The following is a 17585-nucleotide window of genomic DNA, read 5'->3' as shown; positions in this document are numbered from 1 at the left end:
GCACTCCAGCCTGGGCAACAGAGACCCTGTCTCAAAAAAAAAAAAAAAAAAAGGAAAGAAAAGAAAAGAGAAGAGAAAAAAGTCCAGGCGCAGTGGTTCACGCCTGTAATCCCAACAATTTGGGAGGCCGAAGAGGGCGGATCACCTGAGGTCAGGAGTTCAAGACCAGCCTAGCCAACATGGTGAAACCCCATCTCTAATAAAAATACAAAAAGTAATTAGCCGGGTGTGGTGGTGTGCTCCTGTAATCCTAGCTACTTGGGAGGCTGAGGCAGAAGAATCACTTGGGCCTGGGAGGCGGAGGTTGCAGTGAGCTGAGATTGCACCACTGCACTCCAGCCTGGGCGACAGACTCAAAAAAAAAAAAAAAAAGGCGGCTGGGTGCAGTGGCTCACGTCTGTAATCCCAGAACTTTAGGGAGGCAGAGGCGGGCGGATCACCTGAGGTCAGGAGTTCGAGACCAGCCTGGCCAACATGGCGTTAAAGTCTGTCTCTACTAAAAATACAAAAATTAGCCGAGCATTGTGGCAGGCGCCTGTAATCCCAGCTACTTGGGAGGCTAAGGCAGGAGAATCGCTTGAGCCTGGGAGACAGAGGTTGCAGTGAGCTTAGATCATGCCATTGAACGCCAGCCTGGGCAACAGAATGAGACTCCATCTCAAAAAAGAAATAAAAATTTAAAAATGAAAAAATAAAAAAAAGGCATGAGGACACTCTCTATAATGGGCTAATAATGGAAAAACCTCTGCGATATAAGCCCAACGTGTATTCCCTGCTACCATTTCCACACAAGAAGGGAAAAAAATCCAATTAGGCACTGCCAAGTCTATTTGGATAATTACATTGGTTTCCTTTGGGGAGGAAAATGAGGGAAAAGGGTAGATTTTTTACATCTTGTCTTTTAGATTTTGAACCATGTGAATGTGTTACCTTTTCAAAACAAGAACTAAAATAGAAAATGCATCTTGGGTATACCCTCTGGTTCAGCAGTTCTGGGGCTGGATCCTATAGCTACGTCCCTGCCCATGCACGAGGGTGTATGTGGGAAGTATTCACTGCAGCATTGCTTAGGGTGCAGAAACAGCCTGAATGCCCCGCAGCAGGGACTGGCTAATGGTGGCCCATTCACACAAGGAAGCCTGAGGCGGTCTGCTCCTACTGATATGGAAAGAGCTTCAGAAATGACTGTGAGGTCAGAGAAGCAACGTGCTAGCAGTGTCTAGGTAGGCCATCATTCGTTTAGTAAAACTCTACATGGATTTGCTTATACACATGTGCAGAATATCCCTGGATGAAAATCAAAATCTAGTGACAATGTCTGCCTTTAAGGGAGGAAAATTAAGGACTGAGGATGGGGTGGGAGGGAGAACTTTATTCTCTGGCTGGCTGACCTCACCATGGTCCTTAATTACTCGCTCCATAAAAACGAACACAAACCACTAGCTGAAAATTAAACAATGTAAAACCAGGTCCCGTGACAGCCTTGGCAGTGTCTGGTGCACAGGGGAGCCCATCAGCCCTTGGCTATGTGTTGAACCCTCCAGAAATAACTGGTTGCTGTTGTTGGATTTCCTGATTGGCTGGGAAGGTTCAAGACGCTGGGGAATCTTCCCAAGAAAAGTCTGGGAAGTTCCCCAAGCTGCAGGATGCCAAGGCCTCCAAGAGGCGAGGCGGGGAGGCCTGAGTGTGTCAGGACCAGGAAGTGCCACATGAGCAGGAGGGAGGCGGCCTGTGATGACCCTCAGAGGTGAGGGAGGGACAGGGAAGCTGAAGGGCACAGATTGGCTATGCCCTAAAGTACTCTTCCTAAAGGCAGGGGCCCAAAGCAGCATCCTGTGTGTCTATTCTCCTGATGCAGTAGTGTGGGGGACTGGGAGCATGAAGGCCCTCCCTGCCTCAGTTTCCCTGCATGTAGACTAAGCCGCTGCAGTATATGCTGGGTCCCCTTATGCTGAGCACTGTGGGGTTGAAAGAGGGGCCCAACTGTGGTGAGGCACCGCTCACAATCACCTGAGGCTTGAGCAGACTCATTCAAACACAAGGTGTCTAGGGATGGTCTTCCTTTCTTGCCAGCTCTCCTCACCCAGGTGGCTTGTCCTGGGCCTCTGGTGGGGACAGCGATCCCACACTTGCACTCTTCCGACCTTGTGATGGAGGGGTGAGGAGGTGAAGTGCCAAGCTCCTTGAATGGCTGAGCTGGCAGGCCGTGGGCGTGGCGGCCCGTGCAGCTGCTTCCCAGGCAGAGTGCGCAGGTGTTGGGCTCAGGGGAGGCAGGTGACACGGCAGGGTGAGAGTCCCTCTCATTAAGGGCTCACCAACCTCTAGTTCCATGGCAGGGCAGGGACTCCAGCTGCATTTGGGCAGAGACTCTCAGGTGAGGCAAGAACCAGGGTTGTGCAGTCAAGGGCCTTGGTTGGTTCTGGACTCTGTGGAGGGGCCACAGCTGGGCATGTGACTCAAGCCCTTGACCCTAGGGTCCCCAGGGCAGCACAGTGACACCACAGAGGTCAGAGGTGGGGCAGTGGAGGGCCAGGTGCCCCTGTGATGCCCTGCAAGAGGGCAGGCTGTCTCATCCAGCTTCCAGCAGCCAGGAAGGCAGTGGTGTGTGTGAGGTGGGCAGCGTGTTGGGGGACTAAGTGCAGATAGAACACGGGGGAGCGGCTGGGGCTGAAACAGGCTGAGGGACACCTGGGCTGCTCCTCCCTCAGAAGCAGGCTGAGGCCCACCAGCCAGGAGGCAGCTCAGCCGACGAAGCCCTGCCCAGGGTCTGGCCACCCTCACTAGGAGCCAGGCCAGTGCCAGGACTGGGGCCACACAAGGTGTCCTCGGTGGCGGCTGGCCTGGTCCACACGCCCACCCCCTCTCACACGGCCGCCCCTGATCAGGGGATCTCCCACGGCCCCTGGAGCCTCCCAGATGGCAGGGAGCTGAGGAAAACCACAAGGGGAGCCCAGCCTTCTGGCCAGCATCACAAGGCGAGGCAGCGTCAGCTCTGTGGGAGGTGGGATCAACGGCAGGAGAGGGGCCAGGGACAGCAGCAGGCTGCAGCAGTCAGTTTGCCAAGGACAGGATGGAGGGAAGGCGCTGTCCTCAGAGTGCCACGGGAGGGGCTGCTGCCACACATACCACTGGAGCCTTTGACCCTGGGGTCCCTGCAGCCCGGGACTCCCACCCAGAAGAGCCTCGGGCCTGACACACTGGCTGGGGACACACTTGATGTCATCATTTTTATTCATTTTCTCTTTCTGAAAATAAGAGTAAACATACAATATATATTTTCTGATGATATGTATTAGATCTAGTTACCATAGGGTCAGAAAACCATCCCCAACCACTCGGAAGCAGCTTTCAATCCTGACATTCAGTGGAGGGGAAAAAAGTGTCCGTGATTGCCAAAAGCCGACTCTTTCTTTATTATTAAACAGCACTAACAGGAAAACCTAATGCTCCGTCAGACACAACTGAAACCTGGGAGGCCAGCAGACACTACAGAGAAACCCCGAAGAAACCCAAACAGGAGGCGCACCCGCTCACCCAGCCCCATTTCTCGGCTCAGTCTCTGTTGCAGGAGGCCTGGGCTCAGAGGCGACACTGAGGAATGCATCACAGGCAGTGACCACCCTTGGGGCAGAAGTGGGGAGTTGGGGATAGTGCAGCTGCCAGTGTGGCGGGGGAGCCCAAGACAGGGGCTCTGGGAGCTTCTGCCTGGTCTTGACCATGTGGGTCAGCACTTGGGAGGCTGTGGCCCAACTGGCACAGCTGCAGGGCACCAGCCTGGTGGCTGCAAGTGGGTGGTGGAGGCTCTGGGCTCCTCCCAACCTAGCTCTGCCCCTCTGCCGGCACCTACAGCTCCTTGAGCCCCAGGCCCTAAGTGAGCAGCTCTCCTGGTACCAAAGGGACCCCTCCCTGCACACCCAAGCCAGGTTGGCAGGGTCCATCCCATGAGAGGTGGCAGTGGAGGGCCCTTTAACACCAGCCGGAGAGACCAAGGAGCCAGGGGCTGCCGGGGCTGTGAGCCGGAGGGGCAAGCTCCACACTCACCCTTCAGGCACAGCTTCTGTGGTTGCTCTGGCTCTGTTTCCTTTGGTCCCCTCCTCACCTAACCCCACATCACAGCCACAGGAGCAGGGGTGTCCTGGAGCACGGGAGTGCACTGCGCTCTCACCCCAGGAGGGGGTGGTGCCCTACCCCAGGGATCGGGTGGGTTCTGCCATCAGGACCAGGGAGCCCACTGAGTGGCCAGGAGCCCCGCCTGGTCCCTCCTTCGAGGAGGAAAATGTGCTGCCCCCCGAGGGGCCTCCTCGATGGGGCGGGCAGAAGGCTGGGGCGGGGGCGGGCGCTGGCCGGGGCCTCAGTTCTTGAGGATGGTCTCGTAGGCCTGGTACACGTGCTGGGACACCTCTGGCGCTCGACACTTCAGGGACAGCTGCAGGGGAGAGAGGGGTCGGGGGAAAGAGTGCTCATCCTTGGGGTTCCTCTCAGGAAGGAAGGGGGTGGGGAAGAGAGCAGGAACCAATGGGACAGCGTGGAGTGCACACAGCCTGGCGGCAGCTGCGCCTGGCACAGATGTGAGGTAAAGCGGAGGGGGCGGCTGTCGCAGCCAGCCGGGTGTGGACCAAATATACTTGTAGCCCACACACCTGCTGTCAGCCCAGTCACCAGAGCCCTGCTGGTGAGCAGTGTGAGTCACGAGCCGGAGGCTGCCGGGGAGTGCCCGGCCCCCACCCTGAGGGCTGCCTGGCCCCCCAGGGTCCCTGAAGGTCTGGGGTCCTCAGGACTGAAGCCTGCAGAAAATCCCGAAGGGGTGCGGAGGGCTGGGAGGGAGCCTGGAGGGGTGCTGGGCTCATTCCTGGTTTCCTGCGTAGGAAGCAGGCACGGTAGAGACTTTGCCTCCGCTCTGGGGCCTGAGCTTGAGATCACAGGCAGAGGAGAGAGGAGCCCCCACCCATCCACTCTAAAGCACTGGTTCTGCAGGCCGCAGTTAGGAAGTGGGAACAATGGAGTTCCGCAGGTCAGCAGCAGCCCACGGGCCCTCCAGGTCTCCTAGGAAGTGCTCTGTGCACACTGTGAATGTGTGGAAGTGGGGTGTCAGCACCTCAATCAGGGCCACCTGGCTGAAGCCCCCCGGGTGAGGTGAGGCCAAGAGAGGAGGTGCAGATGGGAGAGATGGGGTGCATGGGGGCCATGACAGGAGACAAGGCTGGGGAGGGCGGACGGGGAAAGAGAAAGCGACCTGCTAACCTCTAAGTCCTGCACCACGGGCACCAGCAGGGAAGGTGACATGCAGCAACCAAACACAGGGAGACGGAAGTTACCACCACTGAAGCCACGCCACAGCCCCCCACCGACCAGCGCTGCCAGCAGGGCCCAGGAGGGGCAGTGTCTGGAGGGCCATGCCTGCCAGAGACTCAGGGGTGGGGGGGAAAAGCAGAGCTTGGGGCTGTCCAGGGCCCTGGAACAGCAGCACAGGCCTCCAGGACAACTGTGTGCCCCAGAGAAGCCATTCTCTGACAGGTCTACGTCAAAGGCTGGGAAGTTCAGGCTCCTGGGAACCGATGTCCTCCCAGCTAGACATGCAGGCACTCACAGGACAGGGCCAGGGCCTGTGCCCAGCAATGCCACTTCCCAGTCAGGGGTGCCAAACCAACTGCACCACCTCACAGGGCCCAATTTTACACAATCTTCTAGTCCAAGTCACTGTTCTGAGACCCAATTGGTGTCTTATCTGGGTAACCTGACAGGGTTGATTTGGAAGCTTTCTAGAAAGGTCCTTCTCAGGGACCGAACTGATTCTAGTTCAAGCCAGGTTTGAAGGGATGCTTGGACCGCATCCTCCACCAGAGCCACCTCCTGGCATGGGACGAAGGGGAGGCTCCAAGGCCGCAGGGCGGGTGCCGGGGCTCTCACCGTGCAGCTGGGGTTGCCCGGCTGGATCCGCAGCTCTGCCAGCACCCAGATGCCGTTGGTCAGCTTCAGAGACTGGTAGAGCATGTCCTGGCCCTCCACGTTCCTCTTGGCGACAGTGAAGATGTTGCTGCTCTGCAGCTTGCTGCTCGCAGCCTCTGTGGGGTCACATGGCCATGGGAAGCCCCAGTCAGTTGCGGGGGCCTGGGTACAGGTGAGGGGCTGGGGTCGGGGGCTCGGAATCCTCACCTGCATTGAGGGGACAGTCTCTGATCTGGAACTGGGCCTCATTCTCATTGGGAATATCTTTCCATGTGGCCAGGAACATCTGCCGGTCTGCGGGGTGAGCAGGGTGGGGATGAGAGGCGGGCCCCTCATAAACCTGTGGGCCCTCTGTAGCTCAGCAGGAAATGGGTCTGGCCTTTACTGTGCCACGTGAAAGCTGAGGACAGGCACTAGCTGCCACACAGCCCTCCTGCTTCCCTGAGCACACCCTCTGCTCTGTGAGGGAGGCCCCAGTGCCGCTTCCAAATGACCCTGGCTTCCTGCCTCCGGGCCTTGGATCTCCCCTCCCCACCCCCACACGCCTTCCTCCTCCTCGGTGAGCAGCCTGCTCGTTAGTCACAGCCTCCCGTGCAGGGCTTCTGTGGCAAGCAAGAGATGACACGGGCCAAGGGCTCCACGCAGCCAGGGGCATGATGCAGGCCGTCTGTGTGCTGTAATCAACACCCTTCTTGGGGGTTCCAGCAAGGGCACAGAAGAGGGGGTTACCAGGCGTGGGGCATGACCTGGGCTCTCTGTAGCCCATGGGACAAGGCTGAGGAGCGAGCAGGAGAGCCTGGGAGTGGGGTGAGTTCCATGTGGCAAAGCCCACCTGCCAGACCAGAACTGGCCACTAAGGCCGGGGGGGTCCTGGGTATACCCCTCACTCCAGGCCCTGTAGGGAAGCAGTGACTCCCCGACTCCCTTATGGGCAAGGCAGTCCATCTGGACCTTGGTAAAGGCACCACTTTGGCCAGGTTCCCAAGCCACAGCCCCATTTCAGGTACCCCAGCGGGCTCCCTCATGACTCACCCATCTTCCCATCCTCCACAAAGAGGATGTGCAGTGGGTACAAGGTGCTGAAGTAGAAGACATCGATGTTGTTCTTCACAGCCACCTAGGCACAAGGGGGTCCCCAGTCAGTCTCTGGGGCTTGATGCCACCTCTGAGGCCCCAGGAAGAGCGTCGATGAACAGATTCTCTCCCAGGGCCTTCCCTGGTAAACACACCCCTTCATTCTCTGACCCGGGCCTCCCCAACACATCTGTAGCTAAGAGCATGACTCCGCAGAAATGACCTTCTGCTGACCCCAGTGGGGCCCGGCTGGTGGGTGGATAAGGACTGGGGTGCCTGCCCTGCCCGGAACCCACCTGGAGGTTGTTCAGAGGCTCCATCTTCATGACCGAGCCCACCGTGCTGAGAGGCAGGGAGATCTCCACTGTCTGGTTGGGGCTGAGTGGCGCGTGGACCTGGAGGGGGGCGGCGGGGGCCAGGCCAAAGCTGGGGAGAGAGAAGCCCCGCAGGGGTGGCAGGGGGAGCAGGTGCTGATGCGGGACAGGTGAGCTCCTCCGGCTCGGGAGCTGGGGCTGTGGTTGGCAGGGGGCCTCTCACCGTGCCAGCCTACCCATGTTCTGGACCCTGGACAGAAGGATGGGCTCCGGGTCCCCTCCCCCAGATGGCCATGTGGACAGAAAGAAAGAGCCCCAAGCCAATCGCTCTGCCCCAGCCTGGCTGCAGGCCTGAAGCCCAGCTCTGTTCCTCTCCTCTGGCCAGGCACTGGTGGGCCCAGGTAAGCAGGCCTTGCCCTGTCCTGCCCTCAAGGAGCTCTGTCTAATGCCAGGGGCCTGGTGTATAAGCTGCTTCTACCTTGAAAACTCCGGGACCACCCAAGTCTCTGCTGCCAATCCTCAACTCCCAGAAGGGATCTGACCATCCCAAGCAAGACGCTAGATTTTACTCTCTTGGCCAGAACTTGCCAGGTCACACAGTGGCCACAGAGAGATTCAGGAAAGCTCTGCTTCTCTGCAAAGCAGCACAGTGGCAAATTAGGAAGATCCTCATGGGTGTGAGACATGCCAGCCGCAGGCTCTTGGAAGATAAGTCACAGGGCATGGGACTGGGGGCACAAACCGAAAGCTCAGTACACCCAGGCTGCGGATTCAATATTACACCTGTTCCTAGCCTCATAAAAACAGAGACAGGTACACCTCTTCCTATCCTCTAGATGAGGACACTATCTCAGGGAGGAGCAGGCCTGTGTCAGACCCCATAGGGTGAGGGCACTGCTGAGAATCAGAGTTTGAGCTGTTTAACCCCAGCCTGTGCTCTCCCCAAGAAGCCATCAGCCTGCCTGGGACACAGAGGGAGACCATTTGAGGAACCCCAGGTCCGCTTGGTGGCTCAGCACACTAGGCTTTCCTGGGAGCTCCACTACTGCCCGCTACGTGAGCTGTCCAAGGAGCCCAGGTGTCATTACCTACTAAAAAGGGGTGATGGCAGTGACTTTGCTGGGCCATCAAGTGGCTCAAGCAAGACAATACTCCAAGCCGGTGGCACAGGGCCTGGTGTCCAGGAAGCATTCAGCACACAGTAAGTTTGCTGGAGGCAACCACTGGAACCACCTCTCGGAGCCTGGTGCACTTCTGTGGCCTCCAGGGTCACATGAGGGTAAGTGGCAGAGCCACCCCCAGCCCTGGTCTGCCCAAGGGTCAGGACCTACTGGCCCCCAGGCTTCCTTGGGGAAGCAGCCCCTTCAGTCAACTTCTTAGAGGCTCAGTTTGCTCATCATGAGCGTGCTCAGGAAGAAGAATCATCAGGAGGGGCTGCCAGGGGTCCCCAGGGAGCCCTAGCCTCACTGGCTGGGTCCATGATGCAATCTTCCCACTGACACCCAGTGTAGCGGACCTGGTGGGGAGGGGCCTGAAGCAGCTACCACTCCCAGAGGCCCCATCTGACACTTTAATCCTCTGCCACAATGGGGAGGCTGGTAGGCAGGCCCACTCCCCACCAGCCTTCTGAGAGTTGGTCCCTAAAATAGGCCCCTCCTATGTGGGGTGTTTGCCAGAGGTGGGCTTCTCAGCTGGAGCAGGGCGTTTCTGTCTGTAAAACACTCCTTTGGACTCTGGAGGCAAAAATAAGGGGGGCCAGGTGTGGTGGCGTACACCTGTAGTCCCGAGACCCAGGAGGCTGAGGCAGGAGGATCGCTTGAGCCCAAGGGTTCAACACCAACCTGGGCAATACACTGAGGCCACCTAAAAAAAAAAAAAACAAACTAAAAGGAAAGACGTCCTTTCCCACTCTGCCTGGTACTTTGGAGTCCATATGAAGAGGCCACTTGGGGGTAAAAATCCCACTGCTTGGCTGAGCACGGTCGCTGACACCTATAATCCCAGCACTTTGGGAGGCCGAGGTGGGCGGATTGCCTGAGCTCAGGAGTTCGAGACCAGCCTGGGCAAGATGGTGAAACCCCGTCTCTACTAAAATACAAAAAATTAGCCAGGTGCGGTGGCATGCGCCTGTAGTCCCAGTTACTTGGGAGGCTGAGGCGGAAGAATTGCTTGAACCCAGGAGGTGGAGGCCGAAGTGAGCCGAGATGGCACTGCTGCAGTCCAGCCTGTGTGACAGAGCGAGACTCTGTCTCCAAAAGAAAAAAAACAAACAAAACCTAGTGCTTTAGAGAGTTTTGGCCCAAGGGGTGGTAGGGAACATCCTTCAGAAAAGGGGCATTGCCCTCCCCCCTACAGCCCCCACCCCTGCCTGCAGTCCCCAGAACAGACTCCGAGTGGGTTCTCTCACAGGCCTCCCCTTGAGAGGTGCGCTGGCCTCAGGGAGCTCTCACCTGTTGCGGTTGAACTGGATGGCAAAGTCGGTCATGACCTGCAAGGCCTTGTTGGTCAGCTGCAGGTCCATGGAGATGGAGCCCACCTGGCGGGTGAAGGTGCCCGAGATCTCCAGCCCCTTAGCCTTCATGGCTGGGAGCCAGACCTGCAGGGAAGAGGGTGCGGAGGGGGCGGGTGGGTGCCTCTTCCCGCAGCCCAAACTCAACAGCCCACCTGAGGGTGCTTTTTCTCTCTCTCTCCTGCAGGGGCCTCCCAGATCCAGCACCCCCACCTTTACTGCTAGGGGATGAACAGGTGTGTACTGGGAACAGAACAATCGCATGTACCACCCAGGGCCACCGCCATGACGGGCTGCCTCGCAGAGCAGCTCAGGGTGGGGAGGCACTTTGGCACTCCAGGGCTGACGTTGAGTCCTCAGAGGGCAATGGAGGGATCACTTGGGAAGTAGGGCTGAGGGAGGCCATGAGCTAAGGACAGAGCTCACTGCCCAATGGCATCCTGCGCCTCGGCCAGAGCCTGGGCCTTCCTGGCTATCACCGCCTGTCCTCTCTTGCAGGAGGCAGGGCTGGCCTTCGGCTGTAGAAACTGGTCTGACCAAGGACAGTACCTAAGAGGACCCCTCGCCTGGCAGGCCTTCCGCTGCTTGGCTGCCCTTGTCATTCGAGTCTCAGCTCAAGAACCACCTCCTCCCGGAACCCTGCCCCCAGGCTCCCTCGCCCCAGTGATGTTATGGCAGATAAATATGAGCTTGTGTCTGTCTCCCCTGTACTCAGAGAGCTCGTTGAGGGAAAGGCTCTGTTTTTCTATCTTTACCACCTTGGCTCAGAGCCTGGTGTGAAACCAGCGTTCGGGGAGTGTTTGCTGAGCAAACAGCATGAGTTAGAGCCCTGCCATGGAAGACATCCGCCAGCGGCATCCTGCGGACTCACAAACGCCTCTCAGGCGGTTACTCTCCCGTGGACGGCTCACAGGCCCCTTGAGGTCAAAAGGCTCAGACCCCACCGACAGCTTCCGCAAGCGCACTCAGTGCCAACAAAGGTCCCACTGCCTCTCAGGTTGCCAGGCCAGAAACCACAGAAACATCAGGCACCAGCCCGCCACCCCACCCTAACCCCCTTGAGATAGTCACGCAACCCAAGTCCTGTGAAGGCCACCTCTTACATCTGCCTCCAGGGCCTCCATTTCTCTCCATCTCCAGAGGCGCCACCAGCATCTAAACTGCCACCAGATTTCCCAGGTAAGACAGCAGCTGCCAGGTGGCGCCCCATTTCCGCCCTCTCCCCCTTTCCACAGCAGCTGATATTATCTTGTGAAATGCAAATCTGATCATGGCACCCCGAGAAACTCCTTCCAATCCTGCAATGGCCTCCACGGGCCTTGGCCTCCACAGTCTGGGCCTCCACAGCCTGGTGCCCATCTGCTCCCCAGGCTTGGCTTGCCCCTGCCCCTAGGACCTCACACCAGCTGTTCCCTCTGCTTTGAAAGCGCCTCCCCACCCCCATCCTGCTCGGTTAACCCTGAGCACGCCCCCTGGACAGATCTGTAAGGACAGAAAGCACCCTGCTTTTGTTCTCGGCTGTTCCACGGCGGCTGAGAGAGTACGCAGAGGCTGGCTGAACCTGACCCCCAGGGGCCCCCCATCAGACCTCCTTTCCCGTGGCCCTCTCTCAGTCGCCCATGGCTGGGGATGGGGACCGCACTGCTCTTGGTCACTGTGGGTTCATGGCGTCTCACACAGGTCCCAACAGAACAATCTTCAATCTTTACTGGATGAACCAATGAACTGTCACCACCAGCTGACCCAAATGGTGAGGAACCCAAAAGTTCTTATGCACAGACAGCCTCATTCCCTTAGATTAACAGGGTGGGCCAATGTCTTTAACCCCACAAGCATGAGGAAAGAACAAATCCAGGTGGCCACAGAGCTGTTAGGAAGATGTGGATACCTACGGTCTGATTATGAAGGGAGAGTGCACCCACACCCTAGAACCCTCCCATGTCCAAGGCAGTGGGGAAAGTCCTGCCCGTGGCAGAAAAACTCCTCCAGGCAGCCTGCCCTTATGACTCCTGACTAGGAGATCCCCTCCCCTCTCCTTTGCAGCATGCTCTGTTGGATACACTCATCTGACCCTTCACGAAGACAAAGCAGGGATAACACTGGTAAGACAAACACACGGCTGGGTGTGGTGGCTCACACCTGTAACTCCAGCACTTTGGGAGGCCGAGGCAGGTGGGTCACCTGAGGTCACAAGTTCAAGACTAGCCTGGCCAACATAGTGAAATCCTGTCTTTACTAAAAATACAAATAATTAGCTAGGCATGGTGGCAGGTGCCTGTAATCCCAGCTACTTCGGGAGGCTGAGGCAGGAGAATCGCTTGAACCCCGGAGACAGAGGTTGCAGTGAGCTGAGATCGCACCATTGCACTCCAGCCTGGGTGACAAAAGCAAAACTGTCTCAAAAAAAAACAACAACAACAAAAAAGATGAACACACAAGCCTAGTGCCAGCTTGCCAAAGGCCAGCTCCAGGCTTTCTTTTCCTAGCAGCTCTGCAGTGCCTGGCAAGGGCTGGCACCCACAGGGTTACAGGAGTCTTTGCTGTTCTCTGTCCCTTAGTCCTGCTTTGTATGCCTGTGATATTGGGCTTCTGGCGGGTACGGGTTGGCCTCATGCCTTGGTGCAGCCAATCCAGGTAGTAAGTCAACTGCACATGCTGTACATTATGCCGCAATTCTACATTCCCTTGGCCCTGCTGGCCCTGACACCCCATGCATGAAGGCAGGTGCACAGGTGGTTCTCATGCTCTGTGGGGACCATCATGTAGGGGTCTGGAGCAGAGGCTTTAGTGTCACTTGCTTTCACTTCCAGACTCTGTCACCAGCTATGTGACCTTAGGCAAAAGCACTAGGATTTCTCAACCATGAAATTGGAGAAAGAGCCACAAAGGGCTGCTAGGAGGAGGACGTGCTGGTGGTGGCTGTGGAATGCTGTGCTGTCCCTACAAGGAAGTGTGCGGCTACTAGTGTCGGAGCTGCTGTCCGCTGTGGGCCTCTCAGTGCCCAGACCCTGCCAGGGGCTCCAGTCACCACCACTGCAGGTGCAGCTGGCATATAGTGGGGAAAGCCAGCTCAGGGGATGGGGAGGTGCTGGCTCATGGCTCCCTAGTCATGACAGAGCTGTCACTGCCCCTGACCCCCAAATGTATCCTGCTTTGGGGTGGGGACCTCAGAAGAGAGAGGGGGGCTGGGGCAAACATAACTTCTGATCTGAGTGTGATGAGGGGATCAGGCCAGGTTGGTCCCCTCTGGCAGCTTCCTTGACACTGACAACATGGCCTACGCTGAGCTCTCCTCAGTGCCCGGCCCGCATGTCCTCACACCCCAAACTCAGCTCTCCCTTCCCTCAGCCCCGGCTCCTCCCTCTCAGGGAGCTCTCAAGTCTGGCCACTGTTTCCACCCACAAGAGCCCCCGTGGTCCTGCTGCCCCAGGACTCCTCCTCCCTGCCACAGAATCCCCCGGGGCCGGTGCTTCTGCCCCACCCCTTCCCTGCAGACGCAGCCATCTTTCTCAAGTGCAAATCAGACTGGTTCATCTCTTTGCTTAAAACTTTCCAATGGCTCCGGCTGTGCCAGGATCAAGAAGAAACGCTCAGCCTGGCCTGCCAGCCTTGCCAGCTTCCTCCTTTGCTGATCCCTAGTCTAGCCAGGAGTCTCGGGGGTGTGCCCTAGGTGGCATAGTGGGCGTCTGTGGGCATCTTCAGGCGGCATAACATGTAGTGGGCTGGAGTCAGGGATGCTGGACGTCCTACCATGGGGACAACCACCCCACAACAAGCAACTGTCCTGTGTCCTTCCAGTATTTTCTGCATGGTTTCAACATATCCTGAGACTTCCAGGATTACAATTCTCAGGAAAATCGAGGGAAGCCTGTTCTTTATCTTACTCCGAACCTTACTGGGAGTCAGTGACCACTTCAGAAACAAATGGCACCACTGGCCAAACCACTCATGGGGTCCAGGCTACAAACACCCAGACTGTGGTTGCCACAGTCACAGTGACTTTGCCCTGCAGCAAACACCTGACAACTTCGTGTCTTCTGGGGTGAGTGGGCAGGTGTGCCCAGACGTTTCTAACATTGATACATACACTTTATTCTCTTCCTTTTATGTCTCCTCCATGCAGTGAAAGCGACTGGGTATTTTTGGAATGCTATGTGTAGGTAGCTTACACAGCCCACCAATTGCATTTAAGGAGAGGAACGGTGACAATGTAAAATGTCTATGATGACTACGGGGTGCTGGGTCTGATGGCACTGAGAACTACTGCTCCCACCTGACAGGCCTCTGCTGATTCCCTCACAGAGGCCGGGGTCTCCCTTCCCTTCAGGCCGTACCACAGGCTGTTCCCTTGGTCTGGAGCCCCTATCCGCTTTCGTTCAGCTAATGAGGTCCTGCGACACCTCTGGAAAGCCTTCCTAGGTACCCACCAAGCTTGACTTAGCTCCTCTTCCTCAGTGCCCCTGTGGCCCCCAGCTTCCCTCATCAGCGCTGGCCTGAGCCAATTCCATGGCCGAGGCCATTTAAAGGAGCCCACATGCCAGTCTCTATAACTTCTCTCTGCTCTTGCCAAGAGAGAAGACAAGTGACTTACTGCTTTGGGAGCCACATATGATCCTGACAGGGTGCCCACGCCACTGGTCAGGTCAAAGAGGTCATTCAGGCCACTGCCGATGGGTGCTCCAAGATTGGCTGGTACTGCTGCTGTTGGAGGTGCCACGAAGTTGGTGCCCCCAATCTGGAAAGGGAGGGAAAGAGTCAAAGGTGAGCGTCAAGAGGCAAAGACATCAGGGTCTGGGAATGAGTAGAGCCACCTTGCTCTTCAGAATACACTGGGGGTGGGGGGCAGGACAGCCTCCATATCAACTCTAAATTACAGAAACGAGACAGAGAGAGGTGGGTGGAGAAGAGAGGCTGAGCCCTCCCATGCCCTGCAAGCCTTGAGCCTTAGGAGTAACCTCTGGGAAAGGGCTGGGGACACTCCCAAATTGACACTCAGCCTATGGATAAAAGGAGGTCCCAAGACACACGGCTGGGTGGAGACATGCTACGCAGATGGGTGCTCTCCCTCCAGGACATCAGAGAGGGGTTGTGGGACTGAGGGCTGGCAATCCCGGGGATGACAAGTTGACATGTCATGGGGTAGTGAGGAGTGGGCAAGAATCCATGGCTATGGGGCCCAATGGCAGCCGGATGCCAGCTGGTCAAGACAGAGGCTGCCAGGATGCTGGACCAAGGCAGGGGCTCAGCAGGTGGGGGCTGCTGTGACATCACCCGCCCCCGCCCCTTGGGATGCTGGGCCAGCGCTTTCGGGAGGAGCAAGGACGAAGGCTTGGTGACGCAAGGGTTGAACCGTACCCCTTCAGGCTCATCCCCCATCTCCAAGCAGAAGCAGGCAGGTGAAGAGAACAGGCAGCCACATGCAGAGAGAAAAAGCCAAGAAGGAAGACAGAGAAACAAGAGAGAGAAGGGAAAGATGGAGATTAGTCAACGGTAGCTCCATCCGAGAGGAGTGTGGTGTGAGGTCTGGCGAGAGGCCCAGACCCTGTCTCTATAAAAGGCACTACCCCACTCCTTTACCCCAGCACCTGTCCTGCACCACAGCCCTTCCTGCCTTACCCTAGCAGTACTGATCGCCAGTCTCCTGCCCCCATGCTGCCACCGTGCGGACCTGAGCTGAGCACAGCCAAATGAAGAGGCTTAGCCGCCCCCACATATGGCCCTGCCAGTTGCCTGAGGAAGCCCCAGGGAGATAACCAAGTCAGTCTCACCACTCCCCTCCCTACTGTCTTCCCACTCCCCTCTCTTCCCGGCCTCCCATGCCCTCTCAAATAGGCCTGGCTGGGCTGCTATTCCAAGCTGGGGCTGCATGAGTGTAAGTGGACACAAGTCTGTTTCCTTGAAGCCAGGAACACCCTAGCCTTACAAGGCAAAGGTGACTATGATGCCAGGATCAGGGCAAGGGCTAGGATGGGCCTCCCTGCCCAGGGTCTCCTGGGACTCGAAGGTCCAACAAGGGGGTGGAATCCTGTCTGCCACTCAGGGGCTGACAGGCCTCTCTAAACCTTGGTTTTCTCATCATAAGTAGGGAGCTATGCAATCACCTCCGAGGGTAAATGGTAAAGACTCTATATAATGTACTTGAGGCACTCAGCTGGTGCCTGGCATGGAGGGGCGTTCAGTGACTGCTCCTCTGAGGATCATTATCAACATCATCCAGAGGGGGCCCACGACATACCAGGCTGTCAAGGCCACCGCCAAGAAGGTCCACAGCTCCCATCTGCACCGAGGAGGTGGCCAGGGGTGGGCCGCTCACTGGGGGGCCGAGGTCCAGGTTGAGGAGGTCACCCAGCAGGTCACCCTGGGCGGGGATGACATCTGGCTGCTCCCCAGGAGGTGCTCCAGTAGGGGCTGTCTCAGGGCTCTCTGCACTCTCACTCCTGCCGGGACACAGAAGTAGGGTGGAGGCATCAGGATGTCTCAGGAAGGTCAAAGAGACCCCAGCCTCCAGGCACCTCCCCCAGGACAGGCACTGAGTCTCCTCACTGTCCCCGACAGGGCTGTCCACACAGCCCCACTGCTTCCCCATTTCCATTCCCACAGCAAGTCCATCTTTCAGGTCCTCCGTAAGGATGAGTGAAGGGAGAGGGCCACCTGCTTCTAGCCCTCAGCCCATGCTAAGGAGAAAACTGGATGCCAGTGCCCTAGGATGGTGCCACCAGGCCACACCAACCACCTGGGAACAGCACAGGAGAAGGCACGGACAGGCATCTGGAATGAGACAGAACTGGTCTGAGTCCCAGCTCTGCTAGCTGTGAGATCCTGGACCAGTCCCTCAAGCTCTCCTTGTCTCTTGTTCCCACCTGAAGAATGGGGACATTTGCTCTCAGCACTGTCATTAGGATGGAATGAGGTCATCTAGCAAATACCTCATGTACAATAAATAGCTGATAAAAGGTTGTCAGTTTTCCTCAGACTCAGGCCTTGCTGGGGGACAACACAGCAGGCCTGAGTGCCTGTGCTGCTAAACTGGGGAAGCAGGTGTGGAGGCTCAGGCCGACTGGCCAGTCTCACTCACGAGGCCGTACGAGGTGGCAGGCTCTTGTGCACAACGCCCCGACCCCCCTCCACAAAGGCACTGGGAGGCTTATGGTAGACAGAGGCCAGCGTGCCGATGTAGCAGATAAGCTCGTCCAGCAGTGTGGGCTCAATGAGGTCCGTCTCTTCAGAGATGAGTGGCTTCTCAGCCAACACCACCTCCTTGGCTGCCACCGGGTCCGTGGAAAGCAGGCGCCAGTAGATGTAGCCACGGTCCCGCAGGTCTGGGTTATCTGAGTCCTTGTGGGGGTGAGGAGAAGCCCATGAAACTCAGAGCAGTCAGGTGAGAAGGGAGGAGACCTTCCTGCAGCCATGAGCCAGGTGTGGCACAGGGGTGGCCAATGGGGACAGCAGTCCTGAGTGCTCCCATGAGCCTGCCCCTATACCACCTACAGGGCCATTCCCCAGCCCCGGGCTCATTCCCCATGGTGCTCTACTCCAGCCTGGCCATGCCCGCCTCTACTCCCAACCGCCCTCTGTGGCCTGCCCTTCCTGCCCTCAACGCACACCCGCAGGTTTCCATGGGCCCTCCTCCTCTGTCTAGTTTGTCTCAACTTCACTACTTGACCTCACTGCACTTTGTGTTCTAAGCACTCTGAAGGCAGGGAGCTTGGGTAACTCTGGCGCTGGAAGCCAGTCCCACCCAC

The 17585-nt window shown here is 57.5% G+C and overlaps 1 protein-coding gene and 1 non-coding gene across 20 annotated transcripts in view; both read right to left on the bottom strand.

The window, feature by feature from the left end:
• Positions 1-3389: 3389 nt before the first annotated feature.
• AP1B1 (adaptor related protein complex 1 subunit beta 1) overlaps positions 3390-17585 on the bottom strand; it is a 60865-nt gene continuing 46669 nt past the window's right edge. For 6 of the 19 annotated variants that reach the window (XM_063623364.1, XM_055251928.2, XM_055251929.2 and 3 more), the window contains 9 exons: positions 16919-17178; positions 16079-16280; positions 15199-15219; positions 14435-14578; positions 9785-9930; positions 7317-7446; positions 6979-7063; positions 6154-6240; positions 3390-6062 (listed from right to left, as the gene is read on the bottom strand). In XM_063623364.1, the coding sequence (XP_063479434.1) occupies positions 5722-6062; positions 6154-6240; positions 6979-7063; positions 7317-7446; positions 9785-9930; positions 14435-14578; positions 15199-15219; positions 16079-16280; positions 16919-17178 (1416 nt within the window). In that variant the 3' untranslated portion in view covers positions 3390-5721. The remainder of the gene's footprint in view (positions 6063-6153; positions 6241-6978; positions 7064-7316; positions 7447-9784; positions 9931-14434; positions 14579-15198; positions 15220-16078; positions 16281-16918; positions 17179-17585) is intronic. The other 13 variants (XM_055251935.2, XM_063623366.1, XM_063623370.1 and 10 more) reach the window with 8 other exon arrangements.
• On the bottom strand, positions 8684-8779 carry LOC129468729 (small nucleolar RNA SNORD125). Its single transcript, XR_008652806.1, has one exon. It is a non-coding gene; the product is annotated as a small nucleolar RNA SNORD125 (small nucleolar RNA).

Source organism: Symphalangus syndactylus, chromosome 18 (assembly GCF_028878055.3).
Source record: "Symphalangus syndactylus isolate Jambi chromosome 18, NHGRI_mSymSyn1-v2.1_pri, whole genome shotgun sequence".
Classification (NCBI taxonomy): Eukaryota; Metazoa; Chordata; class Mammalia; order Primates; family Hylobatidae; genus Symphalangus; species Symphalangus syndactylus.
The sequence above is the reverse complement of the archived record's forward strand: the minus strand, read 5'-3'. Positions and strand labels throughout refer to the sequence as shown.